Raw genomic sequence first — 26,089 nt, 5'->3', positions numbered from 1 at the left:
CAGAAAAAGACCCATTTATTCCTACTCTCTGTTTCCTGTCTGTTAACCAATTTTCAGTCTGTGCCAGTATATTACCCCCAATCCCATGTGCTTTAATTTTGCACAGTAACCTCTTATGTGGGACTTTATCAAAGGCCTTCTGAAAATCCAAATACACCACATCCACTGGTTCTCCCTTATCTATTCTACCAGTTACATTCTCAAAAAACTCCATTAGGTTTGTCAAACACGTTTTCCCTTTCATAAATCCATGTTGACTTTGTCTAATCCTGTTGATATTTTCAAAGTGTCCTGTTATCACATCCTTTATAATAGACTCTAGCATTTTCCCTACTACTGATGTTAGGCTGTAGTTCCCTGTTTTCTCTCCCTTTTTTAAATAGTGGGGTTACATTTGCCACCCACCAACCTGCAGGAACTGTTCCATAATCTATAGAATTTTGGAAGATGACAACCAATGCAGCCACTATTTCTATGGCTACCTGTTTTAGTATTCTGGAATGTGGATTATCAGGCCCTGGGGATTTAGCAGCTTTCAGTCCCAATAATTTCTCAAGCACTATTTTCCTTTAATTCCTCCTTCTCACTATACCCTTGGTTCCCTAAGTTGGTTTCTGGGAAGTTATTTGTGTCCTCTTCCGTAAAGACAGAACCAAAGTATTTGTTTAATTGCTCTGCCATTTTCTTGTTCATAAGAACATAAGAAATAGGAGCAGGAGTAGGCCAATCGGCCCCTCGAGCCTGCTCCGCCATTCAATAAGATCATGGCTGATCTGGTCCTAACCACCAATCTACTATCACTGAACCATCTCCTGAATCTAACAGAATTAGACACACGAAATAGGAGCAGGATCAGGCTACACGGCCCCTGGGCCCACTCCACTACCCACAGGGCCATGACCGATCCGAACCTAGACTCATATCCAAATTCCTGCCCGTTCCCCATAACCCTTTATTCCCTTTACTTCTAGGAAACTGTCTATTTCTGTTTTAAATTTATGTAATGATGTAGCTTCTACAGCTTTTTGGGGCAGCATATTCCATGGACCTACCACCCTCTGAGTGAAGTAGTTCCTCCTCATCTCAGTTTTGAAAGAGCAGCCCCTAAGACTATGCCCCCTAGTTCTAGTTTCACCCATCATCGGGAACATCCTCCCCGCATCCACCCGATCCAACCCCTTCACAATCTTATATGTTTCAATAAGATCGCCTCTCATTCTTCTGAACTCCAATGAGTAGAGTCCCAATCTACTCAACCTCTCCTCATATGTCCATCCCCTCATCCCCGGGATTAACCGAGTGAACCTTCTTTGTACTGACTCGAGAGCAAGTATGTCTTTTCTTAAGTATGGACACCAATTATAAATTCTCCTGTTTCTGACTGTAAGGGACCTACATTTGTCTTCACTAATCTTTTTCTTTTTACATACTTGTAGAAGCCTTTACAGTCCGCTTTTATGTTCCTTGCAAGTTTACTCTCATACTCTATTTTTCCCCATTTAATCAATCTCTTGATCCTTTTTTGCTGAACTCTAAACTGCTCCCAATCCTCAGGCTTGCTACTTTTTCTGGCAACTTTATATGGCTCCTCTTTGGATCGAATACTATCCTTAATTTCGTTTGTTAGTCATGGTTGGGCTGCTTTTCCTTTTGTGTTTTTGTGCCAGAAAGGAATGTATAACTGTTGCAATTCATGCATTCGTTCCTTAAATGTTAGCCATTGCCTATCCACCGTCATGCCTTTTAATAAAGCTCCCCAATCTATCATAGCCAACTCACTCCTCATACCTTCATAGTTTCCTTTGTTTAGATTTAGGATCCAAGTTTCGAATTGGGCTTCTTTACTTTCCATCTTAATGAAGAATTCTGTCATGTTATGGTCACTCTTCCCTAAAGGACCCCGCACAACAAGATTATTAATGAACCCCTTCTCATTGCACAATACCCAATCTAGGATAGCCTGATCCCTAGTTGGCTCCTCAGCGTACTGATCTAAAAAACCATCTCGTACACATCCTCCATAGTATTATTGCTAATTTGGTTTGGCCAGTCTATATGTAGATTAAAGTCACCCTTGATTACTGTAGTACCCTTGTGACATGCATCTCTAATTTCCTGTTTGATGCCATCCCCTACATTACCACTACTGTTTGGAGGCCTATAGACAACTCCCACCAATGTTTTCTGCCCCTTGGTGCTTCTTAGCTCCACCCAGACTGATTCTACATCTTGATTTTCTGAGCCAATATCCTTTCTCACTATTGCTCTGATTTCATCCTTTACTAACAACGCCACCCCATCTCCTTTCCTTTTTGCCTGTCCTTATAAATATTGAATATCCTTGGATATTCAACTCCCAGCCTTGGTCACCCTGCAGCCATGTCTCCGTAATCGCAATGATATCATATCCATTTACATCTATTTGACCTGTTAATTCATCTACCTTATTACGAATGCTTCGTGCATTCAGATACAGTGCCTTTAGATTTGTCTTTTTAACATTTTTAGACATCTTAACAATTTTTTCTACTATGGCCCTATTTGTCTTATTACCATTTTTTCTTGCCCGGACCCTATTTGTTTGTGCACTCCTTTGTTTGTACGCTATGCCCCTTCCTGACACAATCTGGTTATTCTTACCCCAATCCCTTTCCTGCACTGCTTCCTTGTCTTTTCACTTTAGCATTCTAGATTTCTCTCCACCGGGACCCTTCCCCCACGTCCTTATTTAGTTTAAAGCCCTATCTACCTCCTTAGTTATTCGATTTGCTAGCACTCTGGTCCCAGCACATGGTTCAGGTGTAGTCCGTCCCAACGGAACAGCGCTCTCTTTCCCCAGTACTGGTGCCAGTGCTCCACGAATCGAAACCTACTTCTCCCACAACAATCTTTGAGCCATGCATTCATCTCCCTGATCCTATTGACCCTATGCCAATTTGCTCGTGGCTCTGGTAATAATCCAGAGATTATGACCTTTGTGGTTCTGCTTTTTAATGTCCTTTACCCTGGCACCGGGTAGGCAACATGGCCTTCGGGACTCATGCTCCTGGCTGTAGAGAACAGTGTCTATCCCCCTAAATATACTGTTGCCTACTACAACCATCTTCCTTTTTACTCCCTCCACTTGAACGGCTTCCTGTACCACGGTGCCGTGGTCAGTTTGCTCGTCCTCCCCACAGTCCCTGCACTTGTCCACAAGGGTTATAAGAACCTCAAATCTATTGGACAAGTGCAGGGACTGATGCTCCTGCAATACTACCTCCTCGATTCCTGTACCTGCCTCACTTGCAGTCACACCCTCCTGTCCCTGACCACATGTCAATTCTAAAGTATTTAATCTAAGGGATGTGGCTGCCTCCTGGAGCAAAAGGTCCAGGTAACTTTATCCCTCCCTGATGTATTGCAATGTCTGCAGCTCGGACTCCAGCTCCTCAACTCGGAGCCGAAGTTCCTCAAGTCGCAGACACTTACCGCATATGTAGTCACCTTGGACAAAAATGTCCACAAGCTCCCACATATTGCAGCAGCAACACATCTCCTGTTCTCCCATTATTTTATTTATTTGAATAATTAGTTTAGTGTTAATCAAATTATTTACCTTGTTTAGTTTATTAAATTAATTAAATTAAGTTTCGTTTAAAAAATTTAGTTATATTTTATATGTTAACTTAAAACTTAGCCCACAGTCACTACCGGCAATAGTACTGAAGACTTGTGCTCCAGAACTAGCTGCGCCCCTAGCCAAGCTGTTCCAGTACAGCTACAACACTGACATCTACCCGGCAATGTGGAAAATTGCCCAAGTATGTCCTGTCTACAAAAAGCAGGACAAATCCGACCCGGCCAATTACCGTCCCATTAGTCTACTCTCAATCATCAGCAAAGTGATGGAAGGTGTCGTCGACAGTGCTATCAAGCGGCACTTACTCAGCAATAACCTGCTAACTGACGCCCAGTTTGGGTTCCGCCAGGGCCCCTCAGCTCCTGACCTCATTACAGCCTTGGTCCAAACATGGACAAAAGAGCTGAACTCAAGAGGTGAGGTGAGAGTGACTGCCCTTGACATCAAGGCAGCATTTGATCAAATGTGACATCAAGGAGCCCCAGCAAAACTGAAGTCAATGGGAATCAAGGGGAAAACTCTCCATTGGTTGGAATCATAAATAGCACAAAGGAAGTTGGCTGTGGTTGTTGGAGATCATTCATCTCAATCACATGACATCACTGCAGGAGTTCCTCAGGGCAATGTCCTAGGCCCAACCATCTTCAGCTGTTTCATCAATGACCTTCCCTCCATCATAAGGTCAGAAGTGGGAATGTTCGCTGATGATTGCACACTGTTCAGCACCATTCGAGACTCGTCAGATACTGACGCAGTCCGTGTCCATATGCAGCAAGACCTGGACAACATTCAGACTTGGGCTGACAAGTGGCAAGTAACATTCGCACCACACAAGTGCCAGGCAATGACCATCTCCAACAAGCGAGACTCTAACCATCTCCCCTTGACATTCAATGGCATTACCATCGCTGAATCCCCCACTATCAACATCCTGGGGGTTACCATTGATCAGAAACTGAACTGGACCAGCCATATAAATACTGTGGCTACAAGAGCAGGCCAGAGGCTGGGAATTCTGCAGTGAGTGTCTCACCTCCTGACTCCCCAAAGCCTTTCCACCATCTACAAGGCACAAGTCAGGAGTGTGATGGAATACTCTCCACTTGCCTGGATGAGTGCAGCTCCAACAGCACTCAAGAAGCTCGACACCATTCAGGATAAAGCAGCCCGCTTGATTGGCACTCCATCCACCACCTTCAACATTCACTCCCTCCACCACCGGCGCACTGTGGCTGCAGTGTGTACCATCTACAAGATGCACTGCAGCAACTCGCCAAAGCTCCTTCAACAGCACCTTCCAAACCTGTGACCTCTACCACTTAGAAGGACAAGGGCAGCAGACGCATGGGAACATCACCACCTACAAGTTCCCCTCCAAGCCACACACCATCCTGACTTGGACCTGTATCGCCGTTCCTTCACTGTCGCTGGGCCAAAATCCTGGAACTCCCTTCCTAACAGCATTGTGGGTGTACCTACACCATATCACAGAATCACAGAAACCCCACAGTGCAGATAGAGGCCATTTCAGCCCATCGAGCCTGCACCGACACATATCCCACCCGATCCCCGTAACCCCTACATCAACACATATCCTACCCTATTCCCGTAACCCCACGTATTTAATCCCCCTAACACTAAGGGTCAATTTATCATAGCCAATCAACCTAACCCGCACATCTTTGGACTGCAGCAGTTCAAGAAGGCGGCTCACCACCATCTTCTCAAGGGCAATTAGGGATGGGCACTAAATGCAGGCCTAGCCAGCGATGCCCACATCCCATCAATGAATAAAAAAAAAAAAATCACTTACCTGCCTTACTTGTGACGCCACACTGCCATTTTCTCTTGTTGATGCAGGTCTGCTGCTACTTTTATCCCTCTCTCGGGCCTCAGTCTGCTCCCGCTCAGGTCCGCTGCTGCTCTGTGGGAGAAGCTAGGAAAAGCAAGCACCTCCTTCCTCCACGTCACCGAACTCCCACACTTACCAAACTCCTAGTTGTTCACTCTGTGCTGGCTGCACTCACAGGCCCCTGTGTTTATACCGTTTGTGACTCAGATGAGTTATCACTGCTTTGCTACTGTTTCAGTAACCAGCTACTAGCAATTAACACTAGATTTTAAAAGAGTTTAACCCTTAAAATTCCCACACTTACCAAACTCCCAGTTGTTCACTCTGTGCATCCCCGGGCACTAACAGGAGGCGCAAAGGAACCCAATTTTGCCCCCAATGAACCTAAATATTAGATATCTAGATACTTAACCTAGATACTTAACTTAGTATCCTCAGGTTCTGTGGCTCCACTCCTTTTGATTTGGGTGTGAGAAACCGCCTTCCTCCTCTCCACCGAATTCCTACTATCACCAAATCTCAGCTTCCACTCCGATTGCGATTCACCCAGCTCTGTGTCCGAGCTCTGTGCCCAATTATCTTCATCTGGGTGACATTCTATAGAGTTTGGTTTGTACAGGATTTTGGATGTTATCATCTCTCATCTGAAATGTCCCAAAAACATGACTGATAGCTTAAATAAGGTGCTTCTGTTTCCTTTTATCCTGCCCGGGCTTATTGATTTGAAAAGACCTATTTAGGGTAAATTCTGTGAGGCCCCGTGCCACTGAGGAGGGTCTCAGTCACAGCTAATGCATACTGTAAAATTACCTGAGAGACCAGGCTCTTGCAAAACTTACCCCGTTGTCTGAGCACTGATGTAAAAAAATTGCATGGAAAGGTGAAGAGATGAGTTGTGGTTCGTATAATAATGTTCTGTTTAATTGTATAATAGTGCTGTACTCTTGTTTATGGAGGGTGCAAGGTGAGAGGTAGGTCAGGAGAGCATTGGAATAGTCGAGCATGGATGTAATAGAGACCTTGATAACAAACAGAGCTATTTGAAGTAAGCACCTTTCAAAGAGCAACAGAACATCAGATTACACCACGCAAGCTATCAAAGGCTTCATTCAGTACTCTTTTTAATTCTTTTGTCCCATCTTGTAATGTATTTTCTTTCTTCTCCTTTATGCCTTTTCGTGCTCTCCATCAGTCTCTCATCTAGAAGTCTGGCAGATGGCCTTATCTCTCAGGCTTCTGCCAGTGACATTGTGAAACGAGCTGCCAGAAGCAGAGGAGCCTGCATGGCAACCTTCCTCAGACTTTCCCTCACCCCCTACATGGAAACAACTGCCCTCCACCACCTCGTATCCTCCCTAAACACACGGTGAGATCAGGAGTTGTGGACACAAGTTCTGCAACCACAAATACATTGGGGACAATTTTAACCCTGCCCGCCTGGCGGACACTAGGCAGGTGGGCAGTTGAAAGCGACCGGACTACGCGACTCTTTCCCGCCATCTCCGATAGTAGCCTGCTTGAGTTCCACAAGCAGATGAGGCGACCGCCCACAGCAGGTGGAAGCCTTGTGGATTTATGTAAATCGAGGCCTTGCCACGTCAATAGTACTCTGATGGCATTTTAACCAGCAGGCTGAAGCAGCTCGGCCGCTGGTGAGAAGGACGAAGAGGCCCTCCAAGGTTCGTGGAAATCTCTCCTTTGTGGGATGGATAAACAGCAGAAGTGCTCCTTCAATCCCCACAAGGACAGTCACAGCCTCCCCTACCCTGGACTAACCCCCGCCCCACGCCACCCACCTCGAGACCCTCTAACGATCCCCTCTCTCCCTCTCACGGGTGAGGCTCAGTGGTTAGAATTAACGTGGCCTCCTGATGACTCTGGCGGACGGGGAATCTCCTCACAGTTTTGTGCCGGAAACCCGCTGTCAGCTAAAATCCAACCCATCGTGTCACTGCATCCTCTCCCGACTTCACTCATTACTGCAAACATGCACTGCACTGACAAAACCCTGCCAAGACTTGGAATTACAGATCCTTGCGTGTTTAAATGTTCTGACTCTGTTTTGACACAGAATTTTCAAAGCTGGTGATAAGCAGGTGGTTTTGAGAGAATGGAAGAACTCGAGCCAAACAATTTGACTTCCATATGGAAGCAATCTGGTTGTACAATTAACATCATCTGAACATGTGAATGTAATGCTTGATCCAGTCTTCGCACTGTTGCTGGCCGGTGCACCTCATTTTGTAGAAATTGAAATGTTGCAGATTTAACGGGTGAACAGAATCCACACAGTTGAAAGCCCCACAATATGTTTGCACCTGATGTACTGCCTTTTGCTGTTAGCATCATCTGTTGATACTAGAATCCAATCAAAACAACAGCCAAACTAAGAAGGAGAATCAAGTGAGGTGTTGTTCTACAACTCTACTGAGGGAGCGCTGCACTGTCGGAGGTGCCGTCTCTCGAATGAGACGTTAAATCGAGGCCCCGTCTGCTCTCTCAAGTGGACCTTGAAGAAGAGCTGGAGAGTTCTTCCCCGGTGCCCTGACCAATATTTATCCCTCACAACAAACAACGTTATCTGGTCATTATCTCATTGCTTTTAGTGGGAGCTTGCTGTGCGCAAATTGGATGCCGGGTTTCCCTACATTACAACAGTGACTACACTTCAAAAATTACTGCGAAACCGGTATAAACGGGCATTCCCAAAAAATGGACGCCTGCAATAAACGGACACTTCTTGAGAGACCCAAATAACTTGCATGGTAAAATATACAAGAGCCACTCCGAAACCACGGACACTCGCAAATTACAAACCACGGACAGCCTTCAAAGCACCAAACCCTTTTACAACTTAAAACACAGGACACAGTCTGCTGCAAATCTGGAACTTTCATTGAGTCGGGATCACTGGCGCTTCTCCTTGCAGCTCGCTTCCTTTCTGCCCCCATATTCCCGTGGGGTCAATGTATGAAGGTCAGCGCGAGGCGGCACTAGCTTTTTTGGAATGGGGTGCTCTTTACCCAGAATGCACAGCGGCAGAGAAACTTCTCTCTGGGATTGAATGCTTGCACACCTCGATCCCAGGGACAGAGCACCTTCTCTGCTGCTATGGCTGCTGCGTAAATAACTCCCCATTCTACAGATAATTTTTACAGTACATACAATGACCATTTTGAAAATAAGGACACCTGCAAAAAAAGGATAGCTGATGCCTGTCCCTAAGGAATCTGTAATTTACAGATTTACTGTACTTCATTGGCTGTGAAGCGCTTTGGAACATCATGAGGTCACGAAAGGTGCTATATAAATGCAAGTTCCTTCTTTCCTAACCATTGCCAAGTTTGTGACTTCCTGCGATATGGAAAATATGCATTGAGCGTAAACACACAAAGGTAAATCTCGGAGGATAGGCTGCCATGCAGAGCCTAGCTTAACAGGAGTGGAGATCGGGGAATCCCTTGCCACTGTCAGTGCCCCGAACCAGGCACGCTGATCTCGATGCTTGATTCTCTGCTCCATGCTCCCATCAAGGGAGGTTCCATGCCGGGAGCCTTGCTCCTTATGCATCTGTAATAGAAGCATGGTGTTTTTTTCTAAAGGTAGCTAACACATGATGTACCTGTCGAAAGAATAACAAGAATTTTCTTGTGTCTATAGATCCCATCTGTGTCCCGACATTTGAACATGGCCTTGGGCTAATGACAGGAATGGCGCCAGTTAACCCAATGATGACCGGGATCAGCTTACTGCAACCACCTGTCCCACCAGGGATACCGGTAATGAAAGAAATTATCCACTGCACAAACTGTACACTCTTTCCAGCAAACCCAAGTAAGTCTGCGAATCACTGGTCATTTTCTAGCTTTGATGTGTCTTGGTAGATGTTGAGAAATTGTAAATTGAAATAGTTTTGGGAGGGCACCAATAAATGATCAGGGGCTGGGCCCAGCACGGTGGTGGGTTGGGTGAAGATCGACAGCTGGGACCTCGGCGGGGGGGGGTCAGGGAACGATCGGGGACCAGCACGGGGGTGGGGGGGGTGTTCCGGTGAAAATTGGGGGCCAGGACCAAGGCGGGGACCAGGGGGCATCAGAGAACAATCAGGGGCCGGGACCAACACCGGGGGGGGGGCGGCGTTTGGATGAGGATCAGAGGCTGGAGGAGCTGGGGGGCTTGGGTGCGGCTCGGGGGCTGAGGGAGCAGGGAGTGGGGGTGATGGTTATAGAACGATTGGCGACCAGAGGAGCAGGAGGGTGATATCGGCAGACACCTTTCTGGATAACATATACACTCACAATAAAGAAGGCGTAAACCGGGCAGTTAGTAAACTAAACAATATTTTTGATAATTTGGCAACAAATGCAAACTTGAAAGCTCGCAAGAACAAACCCAAAACAAAAAACTATGAAAAATGGTTTGACCATGATTGCCATAACATGAGGAAAAAACTTAGAAAACTATCAAACCAAAAACACAGACATCCAGAAAACGAGGAATTACGCCTTACTTATTGTCAGACGCTAACACAATACAGAAACACACTCAGGACCAAAAAAGAGCAATTTATTAAGAATACACTCAGCTCCATGGAGGAATCCATTGAGTCGAATTGTTTCTGGGACAACTTGAAAACACTACACAAAAAACAACATGACGATTTGTCCATTCAAAATGGGGACACATGGGTAAACCACTTTGAAAAATTATACCAGAAAAACACACTAAGACCAGAGCAACACCAAATACGCAAAAAACTGGAAAAGCTTGAAATGGCCATAAAAGATAACCAAAACCCGCTAGACGCCATAATAACAGAAAAAGAACTTCTTGAAAAACTCAAGGACCTGCGACCAGGAAAAGCTTGCGGGACAGACGGCATACTAAACGAGATGATTAAACACGCAGACGACAAACTGAAACTGGCTATCCTAAAACTCTTCAACTTGGTTCTGAGTGTCGGTTATTTCCCTGACATCTGGAACAAAGGACTCATAACACCCATATACAAAAGTGGGGACAAAATCGACCCAAACAACTATCGAGGCATCTGTGTAAACAGTAACCTGGGGAAGGTATTCTGTAGCATCATAAACAAAAGACTTATAAACTTCCTTGAAGAGCACAATGTCTTGAGTAAAAGCCAAATTGGATTCCTGCCAAACTATAGAACATCCGATCATATCTTCACCCTACAGACCCTAATTGACAAACACGTTCACCATAACAAAAGCAAAATCTACGCATGCTTTGTAGATTTCCAGAAGGCTTTCGACTCCATCTGGCATGACGGTTTATTCCTGAAACTTATCGAAAGCGGGGTAGGAGGTAAAACATATGATGTAATTAAATCAATGTATACAAACAATAAATGTGCAGTTAAAATTGGAGACAAACAAACAAAATACTTCCCACAGGGGCGGGGGGTGACGCAGGGCTCGCCAATCTCACCGACACTCTTTAATATTTACATTAATGGATTGGCAAAACTACTTGAACAATCTACAGCACCCGGCCTCACCCTATATGAATCCAAGGTTAAATTCCTCCTCTATGCCGACGACCTGGTTCTGCTGTCACCAACTAAGGAGGGTCTACAGCAGAACCTGGACCTGCTGGAGTCGTACTGCCAGACTTGGGCCCTGACAATAAATCCCCAAAAAACCAAAGTCCTTGTGTTCCAGCAAAGATCCAAACAACATGGACCCACAATAAATTTCACAGTAGGAACAACCAAAATTGAACAAACCGCTCACTACACATACTTGGGCTTAAAAATCAGTTCTACGGGAAACTTCAAACTGGCTGTGAATGAACTGAAAGAGAAAGCAAGAAGGGCTTTCTATGCCATCAAAAAATCAATCCAAATAGAAATCCCAATTAGCATTTGGCTCAAAATTTTCAAATCAGTAATTGAACCAATTGCACTCTATGGCAGTGAGGTCTGGGGACCACTAACACAACAAGATTTTGCAAAATGGGACAAACACCCAATTGAGATCCTACATGCGGAATTCTGTAAAAGTATCCTCCGGACTCAAAGGAAAACAGTAAACAACGCATGTAGGGCGGAACTAGGCCAATACCCATTAATAATCACTATCCAAAAAAGAGCCACCAAATTTTGGAATCACCTACAAATGAGCAACCCCCAATGCTATCACTACGACGCCCTGAAATGCCAAGAGCTGACCATAAAGAAGAATACCCTCAGTCAACTAGTCCTGGGACTCAATAAAGTAACTAATAACAATACTAACAATAACCAGTCCCAGGACAGTGACAGGGTAACACAAAGAATTCGACCCAACACAATCGTCGCTAAGCAAAAGGAAAAATATCTGTCATATTGGGCAGAAACAACAAAAACCCAAAGCAAACTCAATTGCTACTTGGCCCTAAACAGACAATACAACATAGCTGATTACCTGACCATGGTAAAGGATAACAAACTGAGAAGAACCTTGACAAGGTACAGACTTAGCGAACATAGCCTAGCGATCGAAAAAGGCAGACACAGGCAGACCAGGCTGCCAAGAGAAGACAGGATATGCTCTCACTGCAGTCAGGGAGTAGTTGAGACAGAGATGCACTTCCTCACAGCCTGTGGAAAATATCAGGGCATCAGAGAGACTTTCTATCAAAAATTCTCACAAATATGCCCTGAATTCAGAAATCTGACTGACAACCAAAAACTCCCATTCCTACTGGGGGAGGAGAGAAGCTGTGTAACACTGGCGGCACACTATGTTACAGCTTGCCATGAACAGAGGGACAACCAGTAAACTAAGACAAGAGTATATATAAACAAGGCGAAAATATATTTATAAACTCAGGGATATACCTGTTTATACACTGTATGAATGGAACCGCGTTTATGTGTTCAACCATAAATGTATTTTGATGCTTTGGCAACATAAGATGTACCTTATCATGCCAATAAAGCGATTTGTATTGTATTGTATTGTATTGGGTGTGTGTGCGGTGATTGGAGGCTGGGGAGGAGGGGGGTCTCTGATCGCGGGGGGCGGGGGTGGGTTAGGCAGGGTGCTGGATTCAGGAGGTAAGTACAAAGGCACTTGCCTCCTGACTCCAGCAGTCCTTGCCTTGCATTAGCTGGCGGGTTTCATGAGCCATGCAAAAACCCGACCAGCTAAAGTTAAATTCAAAATGGAGGTTAATGCAAAGACTTCCAGCCTCATTATTGTAGTGTATGTAACTGTTCTACCTTTAAGAGAACTATTGTATGTAACCGTCCCCCTTTAAGAGAACTATTTTAGGTGTGGCACTATTTGATCTTGGCTGCTGTATACTGTAATACCGACGGTGACCACACCGGTATATAAGTGCTGTGTCAGGATTTATTGGGCAGATTCGCCCTGACCTTCGAATAGTAAAGTCCTGTTAAAGTTACTCTTGTAGTCTGTGTATTAATTCGCCATAATACCTACAGACTTTACAGTGGCGACGAGTTCGATCTTACCCTGCGGCAACAATACTTCCGAAGCAGTTAACAAGCGTCGAGAAGAGGCACCCGCCCTCGTCGTTCTGCTGAGAGAAAACTCGAGTCTGCAGAGCAAGGAAGAAGGAAGAATTCAGACACGAAGCCTTCCATCAGCAACAGGCACTGATTGTCCCTTCTGCCATGGTGGTGAGTGAGCCGATTAGCACGAGAAGCAAGTCGGCCACGGTGACTGTGAGTAAAGGGAAAATAAAAAAAATAAACGGAGGATAAGGGCGGTGAACTCGACCACGGTCGGGGGGAAAGGAGCCGGACAGAAGTCAGGCCCAGAGGCGCTGTGACTGGGGCAGCGTGGAGCACAGAAGCCGCGGTACAAGCGGGCTGGGAGACGCAACGGCATCGTGAGACAGCTAGACCGCGACCGGCGAAAAAGGCCGGGCAGCTACCGAGGCCACGAGGCGCTGCGACCGGGATTGTAAGGCGCGGGAAGATATAAAAATAAATAACCCGCGGTGAACTCAGCCGCAGCCGGGGAGGAAAGCACCGGACTACGAGAGGGCTGGGAGGCGCGATTGGAGTGAAAAAGGCCGGGCAGCGACCGAGGCCACGAAGCGCTGCGACCGGGATCGTAAGGCGCGGGAAGATATAAAAATAAATGAATCACGGAGAACTCAGCCGCAGCCGGGGAGGAAAGCACCGGACTGTGAGAGGGCTGGGAGGCGCGATTGGAAGCCGCTGAGGGAGAGACAGAGCCCGAGCGAGCGGGAGAGACAGAGCCCGAGCGAGGGAGACTGAGCGAGATCCAGCCAGCAGCTGAAACTGTTCGCCGTCAACGGGTTGTACCCAGCGCCGGTTGCCCTGCCGAGAAAAGGGAACAACAGAGCCCGAGCGAGGGAGACTGAGCGAGACCCAGCCCAGCGGCTGAAACTGTTTGCCGTCAATGGGTTGTACCCAGCGCCAGTTGCCCTGCCGAGAAAAGGGAACAAGGAATGCACTGAAGCTGACGCGCAGGCTGCGAACCCCGAAAGCCAGCGGTCGTCGCCCGAGGGAAAAGCTTACCCCTCCCGCCAGGGGAAGAAACGCGGGAAGCCGCCAGTAGGTGGGGAAGACGACAGAAGCGGGAAACCGCCATTTTGAAAGTGGGCGGGGGAAGAAGACAAGCGCGGGAAACCGCCATTTTGAGAAAAAAAAAGTTAAAGAAAAATTTCGTGTTTGTTTCGCAGAAAGATAGTGAGAGATAGTGAAGATGCCTAAGCATGGTAACATCAACAACTTCGATTCCGAGGTGGAAGATTGGGCCACGTACATAGAACGTATCGAGATATATTGTGAGGCCAATAAGATAGCAGATGATGATAAAGCTCTCACCTTATTAAACGCAATGGGGGCAATGACATACGGGCTATTGAAGCATCTTCTATCACCAGCTAAACCGGCGGATCAGACTTTCGCTAATATTGTTGCTGTCCTGAAGGATCATTTGAACCCCACACCACTGATGTTGGCGGAACGATTCAAATTCTATGCGAGAACGCAACGGAAAGAGGAAAGCAACGCGGAATACTTGGTCGAACTGCGTAGACTAGCGAAATACTGCCAGTTTGGGGAAAATCTGACAGAGGCATTGAGAGACAAGTTCGTGTGCGGGTTGTCGAAGGAAGGAACACAAAAGCGTCTGCTAGAAGAGAACGATCTCACACTTGATAAGGCTGTCCTTATTGCAGCATCGCATGAAGCCGCAGCGAGAGGCACAGCGGAAATGCAGCTGAAGGCAGCGGTACTCAGTGTGGATCAAATTACTTCGGGTACATCGAAATGTTATCGTTGTGGGAAGACAACACACGACCAAAGATGTGCGGGTTAGGTTGATTGGCTATGATAAATTGACCCTTAGTGTTAGGGGGATTAAATACGGGGATAGAGTGGGATATGTGTTGGTGTAGGGGTTACGGGGATCGGGTGGGATATGTGTCGGTGCAGGCTCGATGGGCCGAAATGGCCTCTATCTGCACTGTGGGGTTTCTGTGATTCTGTGTGATTCTGTGACCAGAACCAATGCTGGTTTAAAAACCAGGAATGTAGAAAATGTGGCAAGCTTGGTCACATAGCTAAGGTATGCCGGTCAGGGAAGAAGACCAACAACAACAAAAAAAAGTCACCGCAGGAAAAGTACAACAAGGTACACAAGGTGGCTGAGAAGAGTTCAGATGAACAGAATTCGGATTCAGACCCAAACGGCCAGGAACTGGGTAGTCTGAGAATTCACAATGTGAGTAAAGAAACCGACCTACAAACTATATGGGTCATGCTAAAAATAGCCGGAGTCCGAGTGAAAATGGAATTGGACACAGGATCAGCCCTATCAGTCATAAATCGAAAGGATTACAACCGGCTATTCTCACATATACCCTTGAGAGATACTAAGTTTGTATTGCAGACATACATGGGGCATAAAGTATACCCCATGGGAAAGATAAGAGTCAAGGTGAGAGACGGGCAAAGAACACCCAGGAATGGATTTATATGTACTACCTGAGGGAGGACCACCACTTCTAGGACGGGAGTGGATCAAGAAAATAAACATGGAATGGCACTACCTAAAAGCAATAACGAGTGAGGACTCGGTGCAGACAATCAGCTCAGACTCTGAAACGGATGACGATAAGACCAGCCCAAGTACGAAAGACAAGTCTAAAATGGACTTGCTGACTAAGGTTGGAAAAACGAAGGCGTGCATAAATGCTTATGCTCCAGAGGAGAACAAAGTTGCAGAACAGAATTCCACTGAACAACAACAACATAGTTTGACAGCGAATTCTGAGTCTGTCCAGGTTACAGACATATACATTACTGAGGAACACCGAGCTCGAACTCAACTCCATTGCAAATTACGACAGCAATTAGAACAATTGAGTTGCCGTCTCGAGCAAGAGATGAAAGCAATGCAAAAGTTCTTGGACACCGAATGGGAGAATCTGGAAAGACAACAGAAGCAGCTGAGGGAGAAAAGGGAGCAGGAGCACACAAACCGTCTGTGCGAGGAGGCCAAACGAATCCAAGCTGATTCGGGTTCTGAAGGTGCGTGCTCTAATCTGGTGGAACATGATGTTCAGCAACTGAAGGTGCTTGTTAGCAGGTTGCAGGCAGAAAAGGCTGAGTTGGTCGACATGACTTCCGAACTCCTACTGAAGTTGGGTGCAGCATCACCGGACGATTCAATTGTGGAAATTCGAATGGTGGAGGCTGCGGATGATGGCGAAGTAGAAACAGCAAAGGAGCCCCAGGGCAAGGTTATAAACAGCCCTGCAGCTAATGGGAAACGGATGATGGCAGAAGAATTAACAGTCAGCCAACTCCTTCATATGCTGAGGGACAAGACTCTAAAATGGAAAAAACTTGAACACGAGCCTCAATCTTCAAAGAAAAGGGGTTCGGAGCTCTCAAAAGTTATTGAAATAGCTGAGGTGGCAACGCAGACTGAGAAGACTGCAGCAGAGCAGCCCTTGGATGCCAAAAGTACACTGACTCGCGTCAATGTAGAACAACGGGATGCTGAAACAGCTACGTCAGTAGAAGGATTGAATAGTCCGATCAATCAATCTCCGAATGAAGTTGAAGTATTGAAATCACAAATGAGGTCATTAGTAAAAGACTTGCAGGAAGCCCAGGAAAAGCGGGATGAAGCTGAACGCATGAAGAAGTCTCTTCAGGAAAGATGTCTGGATTTGGAACAAAAGTTGGCTAACGTCCAGCTGGGTAAGGAGGGAATAGAAGACCCTCTCACTGGTCTAGCTCAGGACAACACCGAATATTACCATGACCTGTTGAGCGACACTGAATATTACGATGACCTGGTCTGCCCAGCTTGTGCTGAAAACTCCCAAAGTGCCGAAACCATGATGAATCACCTAAAGTCTAAGGAACATCGGGAGATGGTGGCACTACTACTGGCAGCTGACAGTGGAGCCCAGAGAGTCTCCAGGAAGCAGAAAAGGAAAAGACGAAGCAGAAGACGATGACCATCTGAACCATTATCACCTCTACCAGATCACGCACATGGTCCCTCCGAACGGAGCCAAATCAGTTGGGAAGTAGAGAAACTTCCCAAGGCAATCTAGCTGTTTGTAAAAGTCAACAATGCTGGTTCAGAAGTGACGGAAGTTCAAGCTGTTAAGTTAGGGAAGGACTATTGGATGAGTCACTCCAGCAACGTGAACCGACTACACCACAAGGAACTGCTACACCACGGAGGCGTTGTCCGGACCGAGTCAAGAAGCACAGGAGACGCCTCCACAGAGACTGAATCTGTGAACTGTTTCCCGCAGAGACTGAATCTGTGAACTGTTTTCCGCAGAGACTAAATCTGTGAACTGTTTTCCGCAGAGACTATATCTGTGAACTGTTTTTACATGAAGTGAATATATGTTATGTTTAATGGGGAATAAGTATGTTGTAAGCTAAAAAGGGAGGATTGTAGTCTATGTAACTGTTCTACCTTTAAGAGAACTATTGTATGTAACCGTCCCCCTTTAAGAGAACTATTTTAGGTGTGGCACTATTTGATCTTGGCTGCTGTATACTGTAATACCGACGGTGACCACACCAGTATTGTTAAGTCTGTGAGTTGTTCAAGTAATTAATACTCAGACTTAATCAGTAACAATAAAACAGGTCTTTACTGGTTGGAGGTAGGGACTACACTGAATACAAGATTACTGCACAGTGCTTATATACCGGTGTGTTCACCCCCGGTATTACGTCTACAGCAGCCTGAGAAAGTAGTACATCTCTTAAGGTGGAACAGGCTTAAGCTCTCTTAAGGTGGAACAGGTTACATACACAACACTCCTCCCTTCTTAGCTTTATAGTCATCCCCCCATTTAACATAACGTAATAACATATATACATATATAACTTCATGTTTAACGTAACATATCACAGATTCAGTCTCTGCGGAAAACAGTTCACAGATTCAATCTCTGTGGTGTAGTCGGTTCACGTTACTCATTCAATAGTCCTTTCATGGATTTAACAGCTTGAACTTCCGAACTGATTTGGCTCCGTTCGGAGGGACCACGTGTGTGATCTGGTAGAGGTGATAATGGTTCAGATGGGTCATCTTCTGCTTTTCCTTTTCCTTTTCTGCTTCTTGGAGACTCTCTGGGCTCCATTGTCAGCTGCCACAGCTGCCAGCTGCATGCGTAGTTCCTCCTTCTCTTCCTCCTGTTTCCGTCGTATAGCCAGCTTCTCCTGATGTTCCGTAGACTTTTGGTGCTCCTCCATGATTTCTGCACTTTGGGAGTCGAAGTTACAAGCTGGGCAGGACAGGACATCGTAATATTCGGTGTCGTCCACCAGGTCATGGTAATACTCGGTGTCGTCCTGAGCTAGACCAGTGAGAGGGTCGTCTATTTCCTCCATACCCAGCTGGACGTTAGCCAGCTCTTGTTCCAAATCCAGACATCTTTCCTGAAGAGACTTCTTCATGTGTACCTCTGCATCCAGCTTTTTCTGGGCTTTCAGCAAGTCGTTTACTAGTGACCTCATTTGTGATTTTGCTACTTCAACTTCTTTTGGAGATTGATTGATCGGACTATTCAATCTCTCTACCGGAGCAGCTGTTTCAGCGGTCTGTTGTTCTACGTTGACGTGAGTCAGCGTACTTTTGGCATCCAAGGGCTGCCCTGTTGCAGTCATCTCAGTCTGTGTTGCCACCTCAGCTCTTCCAATAACCTTTGAGAGCTCCGAACCCCTTTCGTTTGAATATTGAAGTTCGTGTTCAAGTTTTTCCCATTTCAGAGTCCTGTCCTTCAGCATATGCAGGAGTTGGCTGACCGTTAACTCCTCTGACATCAGACGTTTTGTGTGCTCCTGCTCCATTTGCTCCATCAGCTGCTTCTGTTGTCTTTCCAGATGTTCCCACTCTATATCAAAGAACTCTTTCGTCGCATTCATCTCTTGCTCAAAACGGCGAATCATTTGTTCTAATTGCTGTTGCAGTTTGAAATGGAGTTGAGTTCGAGCCCGGTGTCCCTCAGAAATGTGCATGTCAGTAGACTGGACAGACTCAGAATTCTCTATCTCAGTGGAATTCTGTGCTGAAACTTTGTCTTTTGCACACGGGTTGGTCTTACCATCATCAGTTCCAGAGTCTGGGCTGATTATCTGCACCGAGTTCTCACTCTTTATGGCTTTTAGCGAATGCCAGTCCATATTTATGTTTCTAAACCACTCCCGGCCTAGTAGTGGTGGACCTCCTTCCGGTAGCACATATAAGTCCATTATTTGACTTCCTTCGCCCTTGTTGGCCACTGCAACCTTTATTGTCCCGATGGGGTACACTCTCTGCCCCGTGTAGGTTGTCAATATAATCTTCGTATCCTGTAGGGGAATATGTTGGAATAACCTTCTGTAATCTTTCTTACTCATGACCGACAATGCCGATCCAGTGTCCAATTCCATTTTTACTTGGACTCCTTCTATTTGAAGAGTAACCCAAATTGTTTGGAGGTCTGCACCCTTACCAACGTTGAGTACCCTTAAGCTAGCCAGTTCAATACTGCTTAAGCCAGCCAGTTCATTACTGCTAGCGTCTGAATCGGACTCCTGTTCGGCCACCTTGTGTACTTTTGCGTATTTTCCTTGCGGTGACTTCTTGTTGCTGGTCTTCTTCCCTGACCTGCATACTCTAGCTATGTGTCCAAGCCTACCAGAAGTTCTACATTCTTGGTTTTTAAACCAACACTGGTTCTGATCATGCGTTGTCTTTCCACAACGATAACATTTGCCAGAACTCACACCCAATTTGTGTGCACTGAGCTCCGGTGACCGTAGCTGCATTACTGCCGTGCCTCTCGCTGCGGCTTCGTGTGCTGCTGCCATAGTGACCGCCTTCTCAAGCATCAGCTCATTCTCCTCGAGCAGTCGCTTTTGTGTATCCTGTTTAAATAAACCACACACAAATTTGTCTCGTAGTGCATCTGTCAGTCCCGTTCCAAACTGGCAATATTTCGCTAATTTACGCAATTCCAGCAAATATTCAGCATTGCTTTCATGCTGTAGCTGCCTTCTGTCGTAAAATTTAAATCGTTCCGCTAGCATCAGCGGCGTGGGGTTTAGATGATCTTTCAGGACAGTAACAATCTCATCGATCGTCTTATCCGCCGGTTCATCTGGTGATAACAGGTGTTTCAATTGCCCGTATGTCTTCGCACCCATTAAATTTAATAATGTTAGAGCTTTATCTTGGTCACGAATTTTATTGGCCTTACAATAATTTTTTACTCTTTCAACATATATGGCCCAATCTTCGAGGTCACTATCAAAGGTGCTAATATTCCCGTGTTTAGGCATTGTAGATTTGCAATTTCTCAGATTTTATTTTCTTTACTTGTTATCAAAGATGGCGGCTTCCCGCTCTTGCCGTCGTCCTCCGCCCACAAAATGGCGGTTTTCCCGCGCTTGGCGGTCTTCACCCGTCCCCCGATGCCGTCTCCCTTCAGCCCCCGAGTGCGCCCTTATCTTTGCCGCGATCGCCCGAGTGCGGCCCTTATCAGCGGATGCGATCGCTGGATCGCGAAGTGGCTCCCGACCGAAGCGGCTCTCGGCCCTTATCTTCTGTGGGATCGATAGCCCGCGCTGTGCACCGCGGCTCTCGCACCTTGAGCTTCTGCAGCCGCCGCGCCTTTCAGTCCGAGTGCGGCCCTTATCTCCTCCAACTTCCCCAGCCCTGTCTTTGCAGCCAACGCTGCTCGGCTTACCCACCACCGAGGTTGAAAAAGAAGCTGCAGGATGTCTTCTGTCCTCCAGTTTTCAGTCGCTGATGGAGGCTTCAGGGTCCTAATGCCTGTCGCTTCCAGTGGGGTGGTGAGATTTGAAACCTCTCTTCAACGTCCTGTCTGTGGACGAAGCCGCCGTGGAATAACTGCCGCAGGGTAAGAATCTGACTCGTCGCCAGTGTTAAGTCTGTGAGTTGTTCAAGTAATTAATACTCAGACTTAATCAGTAGCAATAAAACAGGTCTTTACTGGTTGGAGGTTGGAGGTAGGGACTACACTGAATACAAGGGCAGCACGGTGGCATAGTGGTTAGCACTGTTGCCTCACAGCGCCAGGGACCCGGGTTCGAATCCGGCCTCGGGTGACTGTCTGTGTGGAGTTTGCACATTCTCCCCGTGTTTGCGTGGGTTTTCTCCGGGTGCTCCGGTTTCCTCCCACAGTCCAAAGATGTGCGGGTTAGGTTGATTGGCTATGATAAATTGACCCTTAGTGTTAGGGGGATTAAATACATGGGGTTACGGGGATAGGGTGGGATATGTGTTGGTGTAGGGGTTACGGTGATCGGGTGGGATATGTGTTGGTGCAGGCTCGATGGGCCGAAATGGCCTCTATCTGCACTGTGGGGTTTCTGTGATTACTGCACAGTGCTTATATACCGGTGTGTTCACCCCCGGTATTACGTCTACAGCAGCCTGAGAAAGTAGTACATCTCTTAAGGTGGAACAGGCTTAAGCTCTCTTAAGGTGGAACAGGTTACGGTGACCACACCGGTATATAAGTGCTGTGTCAGGTTTTATTGGGCAGATTCACCCTGACCTTCGAATAGTAAAGTCCTGTTAAAGTTACTCTTGTAGTCTGTGTATTAATTCACCATAATACCTACAGACTTTACAATTATAATATTTAAATAGATGACTCGCCTCCTGGGAGCGGGTTGGCTGCCCGCCCCCGTTAAAACCGGAAGTGGGCCAATTGGAGGCGGGTTATGGTCGGGATACAGAGTTTTAACAATTTAACTGACCCCAACCCACCGTTTCTTTAGGTTAAAATTTCTATATATCTATTAGTTGATCTGATGTGTCCTTATTTCAGAATGGTCAGTCTTAATATGTAAGTAACTGTCAGCCATCTACTAAAATTGCCGTATACTCTATTGTATTATACTGCTTACTGTGCTTAAGAGGAGTTTTTATCCTATTTTCTGATCTTGGGACCACATAGCTGTGATTAACTGCAAAGAGTCCTCTCCATTGAGACCCAGGTTTAGGCACATAGGAGCATTCAGAACATGGTTAAGCCATTCAGCCCCGCGAATCTGCTCTGCCATTCATTTCGATCATTGCTGATCTGCACCTCAACTCCATTTACCTGCCTTTGCTCCCTATCCCTTGATAAACTTACCTAACAAAAATCTATCGACCTCCGCCTTGAAAGCTCCAATTGTCCCAGCATCCACAGCCTTTTGGGGGAAAAAGTTTCAGATTACTACTCCCCTTTGTGTGGAAAAAGTGCTTCCCGATTTTGCACCTGACTGGCCGAGCTCTAGTTTTAAGGTTAAGTCCTCTTGTTCATGATTCCCCAACCAGTGGAAATAGCTTCTCTGTATCTACCCTATCAAATCCTTTTAAAATTTTAAACACTTCCATCAGGTCACCCCTCAAATATTTCTAAACTCAAGGGAATACAAGCCAAGTTTATGCAACCTGTCCTCATAATTTAACCCTCTAAGCCTCAGTATCATTCTAGTGAACCTACGCCATGCCCCCCCCCCTCCAATGACAGTATGTCGTTCCTGCGGTATGGTGCCCAGAACTGAATGCAGTGCACCAGATGGGGCCTGAGCAAGGCTCTGTATAACTTAGCGTCACTTCCTCTCCTTTGAATTCCAACCCATTTGAGATAAAGGCCAACTTCCCATGAGCCTTTTTAATTGCTTTTTGTAGCTATTAGCTTTTAATGATTTGTGTCCTTGGACTCCCAAATCTTCTCTACAGTTCCTAGTGTCTCATCATTTAGAAAATACTTGGATTTATCTTCGGTCCAAAGTTGATGACCTCGCGCTTGCTCACTCACTTAATCTGACTGTGTCCCTTTGAAACTCTCATTTGCACTATTTACTATCTCTCCTAACTTAGTGTTACCTGCAAACTTGGATATAACAACAACAACTTATATATATACCTGTACATATATATATATATGTAGCGCCTTTAGGGGGAAAAATTGAGTCGCACCCCCTTTGGGGCGCTAACTTCGCCGCGGCCGAAATTCATCGGTAGCGCCCCAAGAGGGAAGCAGGATGCTACTGCAAGCGCCCCACCTCCCTCTTGGGGCACTGCGAGGGAATATCGAGGCGCTACGTGCCGCAGCGCCATGCTTCTTAAAGGGAAGAGGCCTTGCGCAGCGCAACCCGGGGCACAACTGGTGCTAATGGTTACCGCAGCCACTAACCTCCCGCTGAATTTCGCAGGAGGCATTGGCGGTGCCACGCCCGGGTGCTAGTTGCTTTGCGCCTCATTAGCGCCCTCTAACGGGAGGTGCAAAGCTAGCAAATTCCTCCCCTTAATGTAGTAAAACGTCCCACAGCAGTGTTATCAAACACAATTTGACACCGAGTGACATAAGGAGATATTAGGACAGGTGACAAAAAGCTTGGTTAAAGAGGTAGGTTTTAAGGAGCATCTTAAAGGAGGAGAGAGAATTAGGGAGGGAGTTCCAGAGTTTAGTGCCTAGGCAGCTGAAAGCACTCCATACAACTCCATATTCCTTCATCCAAATCATTAATCAGTACGATGAAAAGTTTAGGCCCCAAGACAGATCCCTGGGGAACACCACTTGTCACATCCTGCTAATCTACGTATACTCTTTATCCCTACTCCTCTAACTCCTACCTTCCAAACCAATTTCCAACCCAAGTCAAAAGGTTACCTCTAATTCCATGCGCCCTCTTTTGCTAATAATCTCTTGTGTGGAACCTTATCAAATTGCCTTACGGCTTTGATATGTCTTGGTCGATTTACGTTGCAAAACTAAACCTTTCTTCAATGGAATTAGGTTCTAGCCTTGCAAAGACCTGTGGTGAGATCACACTTGGAATATAGGGGTACATTCTATACTGTAGTGCTCCCGACACAGAGCTTTGTGGGAAGAAAGCACATACCAGGAATTTTGTTATCCGGCTCCTTCCCATGACTATCAGTTGCATCCAACCACCGCACCACACAGACTGCAGCAGTTCAAGGAGAAGGCCATCTGGCAGCTTCTCAAGGGCATCTAGAGATGGACAATAAATGCCAGCCTTCCCAGCGATGCCCACATCCTGAGAATGAAAAAAAGGCACTTGTGCAGCTCTGCTCTGCTCCTGAACCCTGCTCCTGAACCCTTCTCCTGAGCTGGGGCAAGGTCCCCAGCTGTGTTGTTTTGGCATGGGCGCACGCTCGCAATATGCAAATGCCCCTGGCCCCGGGATTTGGCACACGGTAAGGGTATATCCCTGGAATTAGCCCCAAAAGCCCGCTAGAGGAATTGCCATGCCATGGGTTTTTTTTCAATTATGATGGTAAATCCAGGAGGGCAATGAGGTGACTATTTTAACACAGTGTGTTGTTATGATCTGGAATGCACTGCTTGAAAGGTTCAGTAGTAACTTTCAAAAGGGAATTGGATATATACTTGAAGGGAAAAAATTATAGGGCTACAGGGAAAGAGCAGGGGAGTGGGACTAATTGGAGAGCTCTTTCAAAGAGCCGGCACAGGCACGATGGGCTGAATGGCCTCCTTCTGTGCCGTATGATTCTACAATGTTCAAAAAAATTTTAAAAATCACGGGTGACTAATATTTTGAAATTGTTACCTATTTTCCCTGGAAAGGATTTTGGCGTGATTTACTTTATGATGCTGCTATGGAGCAGGTCAGTGAGCATCTGTGGAGAGAACAGACAAGTGGACATTTTGGTTGCAGACTCTTTTATCAGAACTCGGTTAGATTGGTTCACAAGGGGTTAACTACCGGGGAGTGGTGAGAATGTGGAACTCGCTGCCTCTTAGAGTGGTTGAAGTGAATAGCATTGATGTATTTAAGGGGAGTCTTGATACATACATGAGGGAGAAGGGAATAGAGGGATATGTGGATAGGGTGAGAAGAGGTACTCAGGCCTAGAAATTTGATGTCTGTAAAAACCTGCCGGTGCCACCGCGGGCCGCGGTTCACGACCGCTGAAAATGGTGGCTCTGGCAGGACCGGTAAATTGGCGCTGGTGGCTAATTAGCATTAATCCAGCGCTAAACTTAGCATGGTGTTCATCCTGGCAGGAGACCCCAATGTAGCATGGCCGTAGCATCATTGCAACTGGAACAGCTTTCTGTTAAAACGAGGCTGTCATTTCAGAAAACAGTTTAGTCTCTTAAAGAAATGAAAAAAAATCATGTAAAAATTGGCAGTTTTTAGCTCTTACAGCTCAAATGCCTTCTGAAATAAATTAACATTAAAAAGAATTCCCAAATGGGAGTCTTCAGCTCTTAAAGCTGAATTGTTTTCGACACCTAAAATAAAATGGGAGAAGTGCTTCAGCACTAACACAAATGGCTCAGCAAGCCAGGGAAGGGGCACCCAGGGTCTCGCACGCAGCACTCTAGCTTTGTGCAGGGGGTCAACACTGCAAGAGAGATCCTCCACCCACAGAGGCCAGGAGGCCCTCCAGAAGGAAGTATGTGGGACCAGATCACCGAGGCCATCACTGCCAGCAGTGTCACCCCCACCACTTGGCTCCAGTGGCTCTAGTGCCCAAAGAAGCTTTATGGCCTCAGACCACTGGTCAAGGTCAGTGAATGCATCTTCAAAAGCCATCTCCTACCAACCGCACCACTAGCCTCTCAAACTTCACAATGCACGACCCGCCCCCACCCACCCACCCTCCCCAATCACTCACCTACAAACAATCTGTACCAAGCATGAGGTACACCTCATTCCTAGCTTCACCTCGCCCCCTTTGAGGAGACGGTCCTGGCCATTGTTGGCAGGGGCATGGCTGAGCCCTTAGCCAGCGGAGGGGCTGAAAGGATACAAGATGCTGGTATCCTCATACATTATCCTCCTTCTTGCATGCACCTCTTGTTCTCCTGCTCTCCCCTCACCACAACTCCACCCTGTGCCATCCTCATTTTGCACACTCAAGAAATGCAGCCTGCCCAGCCAATGGTTGACCAAGAAGAGGGAGAGGAGAGTGAAGAAGGAGAAACATCGTCACTTGATTTCACACTCCCAGCCACCAACTTCTTAAGGTCGACCAGCAAGGACATTTGCAGTGCCCCCCACTGAAAATGCTGCAGCCATTGGGGTAGCACTGCATGACTTCAGTAGGATAGGCAAAGGCACA

The 26,089-nt window shown here is 46.5% G+C and overlaps 1 protein-coding gene across 1 annotated transcript in view; it reads left to right on the top strand.

Moving 5' to 3' along the window:
* enox1 (ecto-NOX disulfide-thiol exchanger 1) overlaps positions 1-26,089 on the top strand; it is a 980,064-nt gene that overhangs the window by 57,728 nt on the left and 896,247 nt on the right. Inside the window, exon 3 of the mRNA XM_086006510.1 lies at positions 9,135-9,308. Coding sequence (XP_085862636.1) covers positions 9,135-9,308 — 174 coding nt within the window. The remainder of the gene's footprint in view (positions 1-9,134; positions 9,309-26,089) is intronic.

The sequence above is a fragment of the Somniosus microcephalus genome, chromosome 14, assembly GCF_052327205.1.
Source record: "Somniosus microcephalus isolate GS21.2 chromosome 14, FLI_Smic_1.0, whole genome shotgun sequence".
NCBI classification, from domain to species: domain Eukaryota; kingdom Metazoa; phylum Chordata; class Chondrichthyes; order Squaliformes; family Somniosidae; genus Somniosus; species Somniosus microcephalus.
This window is presented reverse-complemented; position numbering and strand designations above follow the sequence as displayed.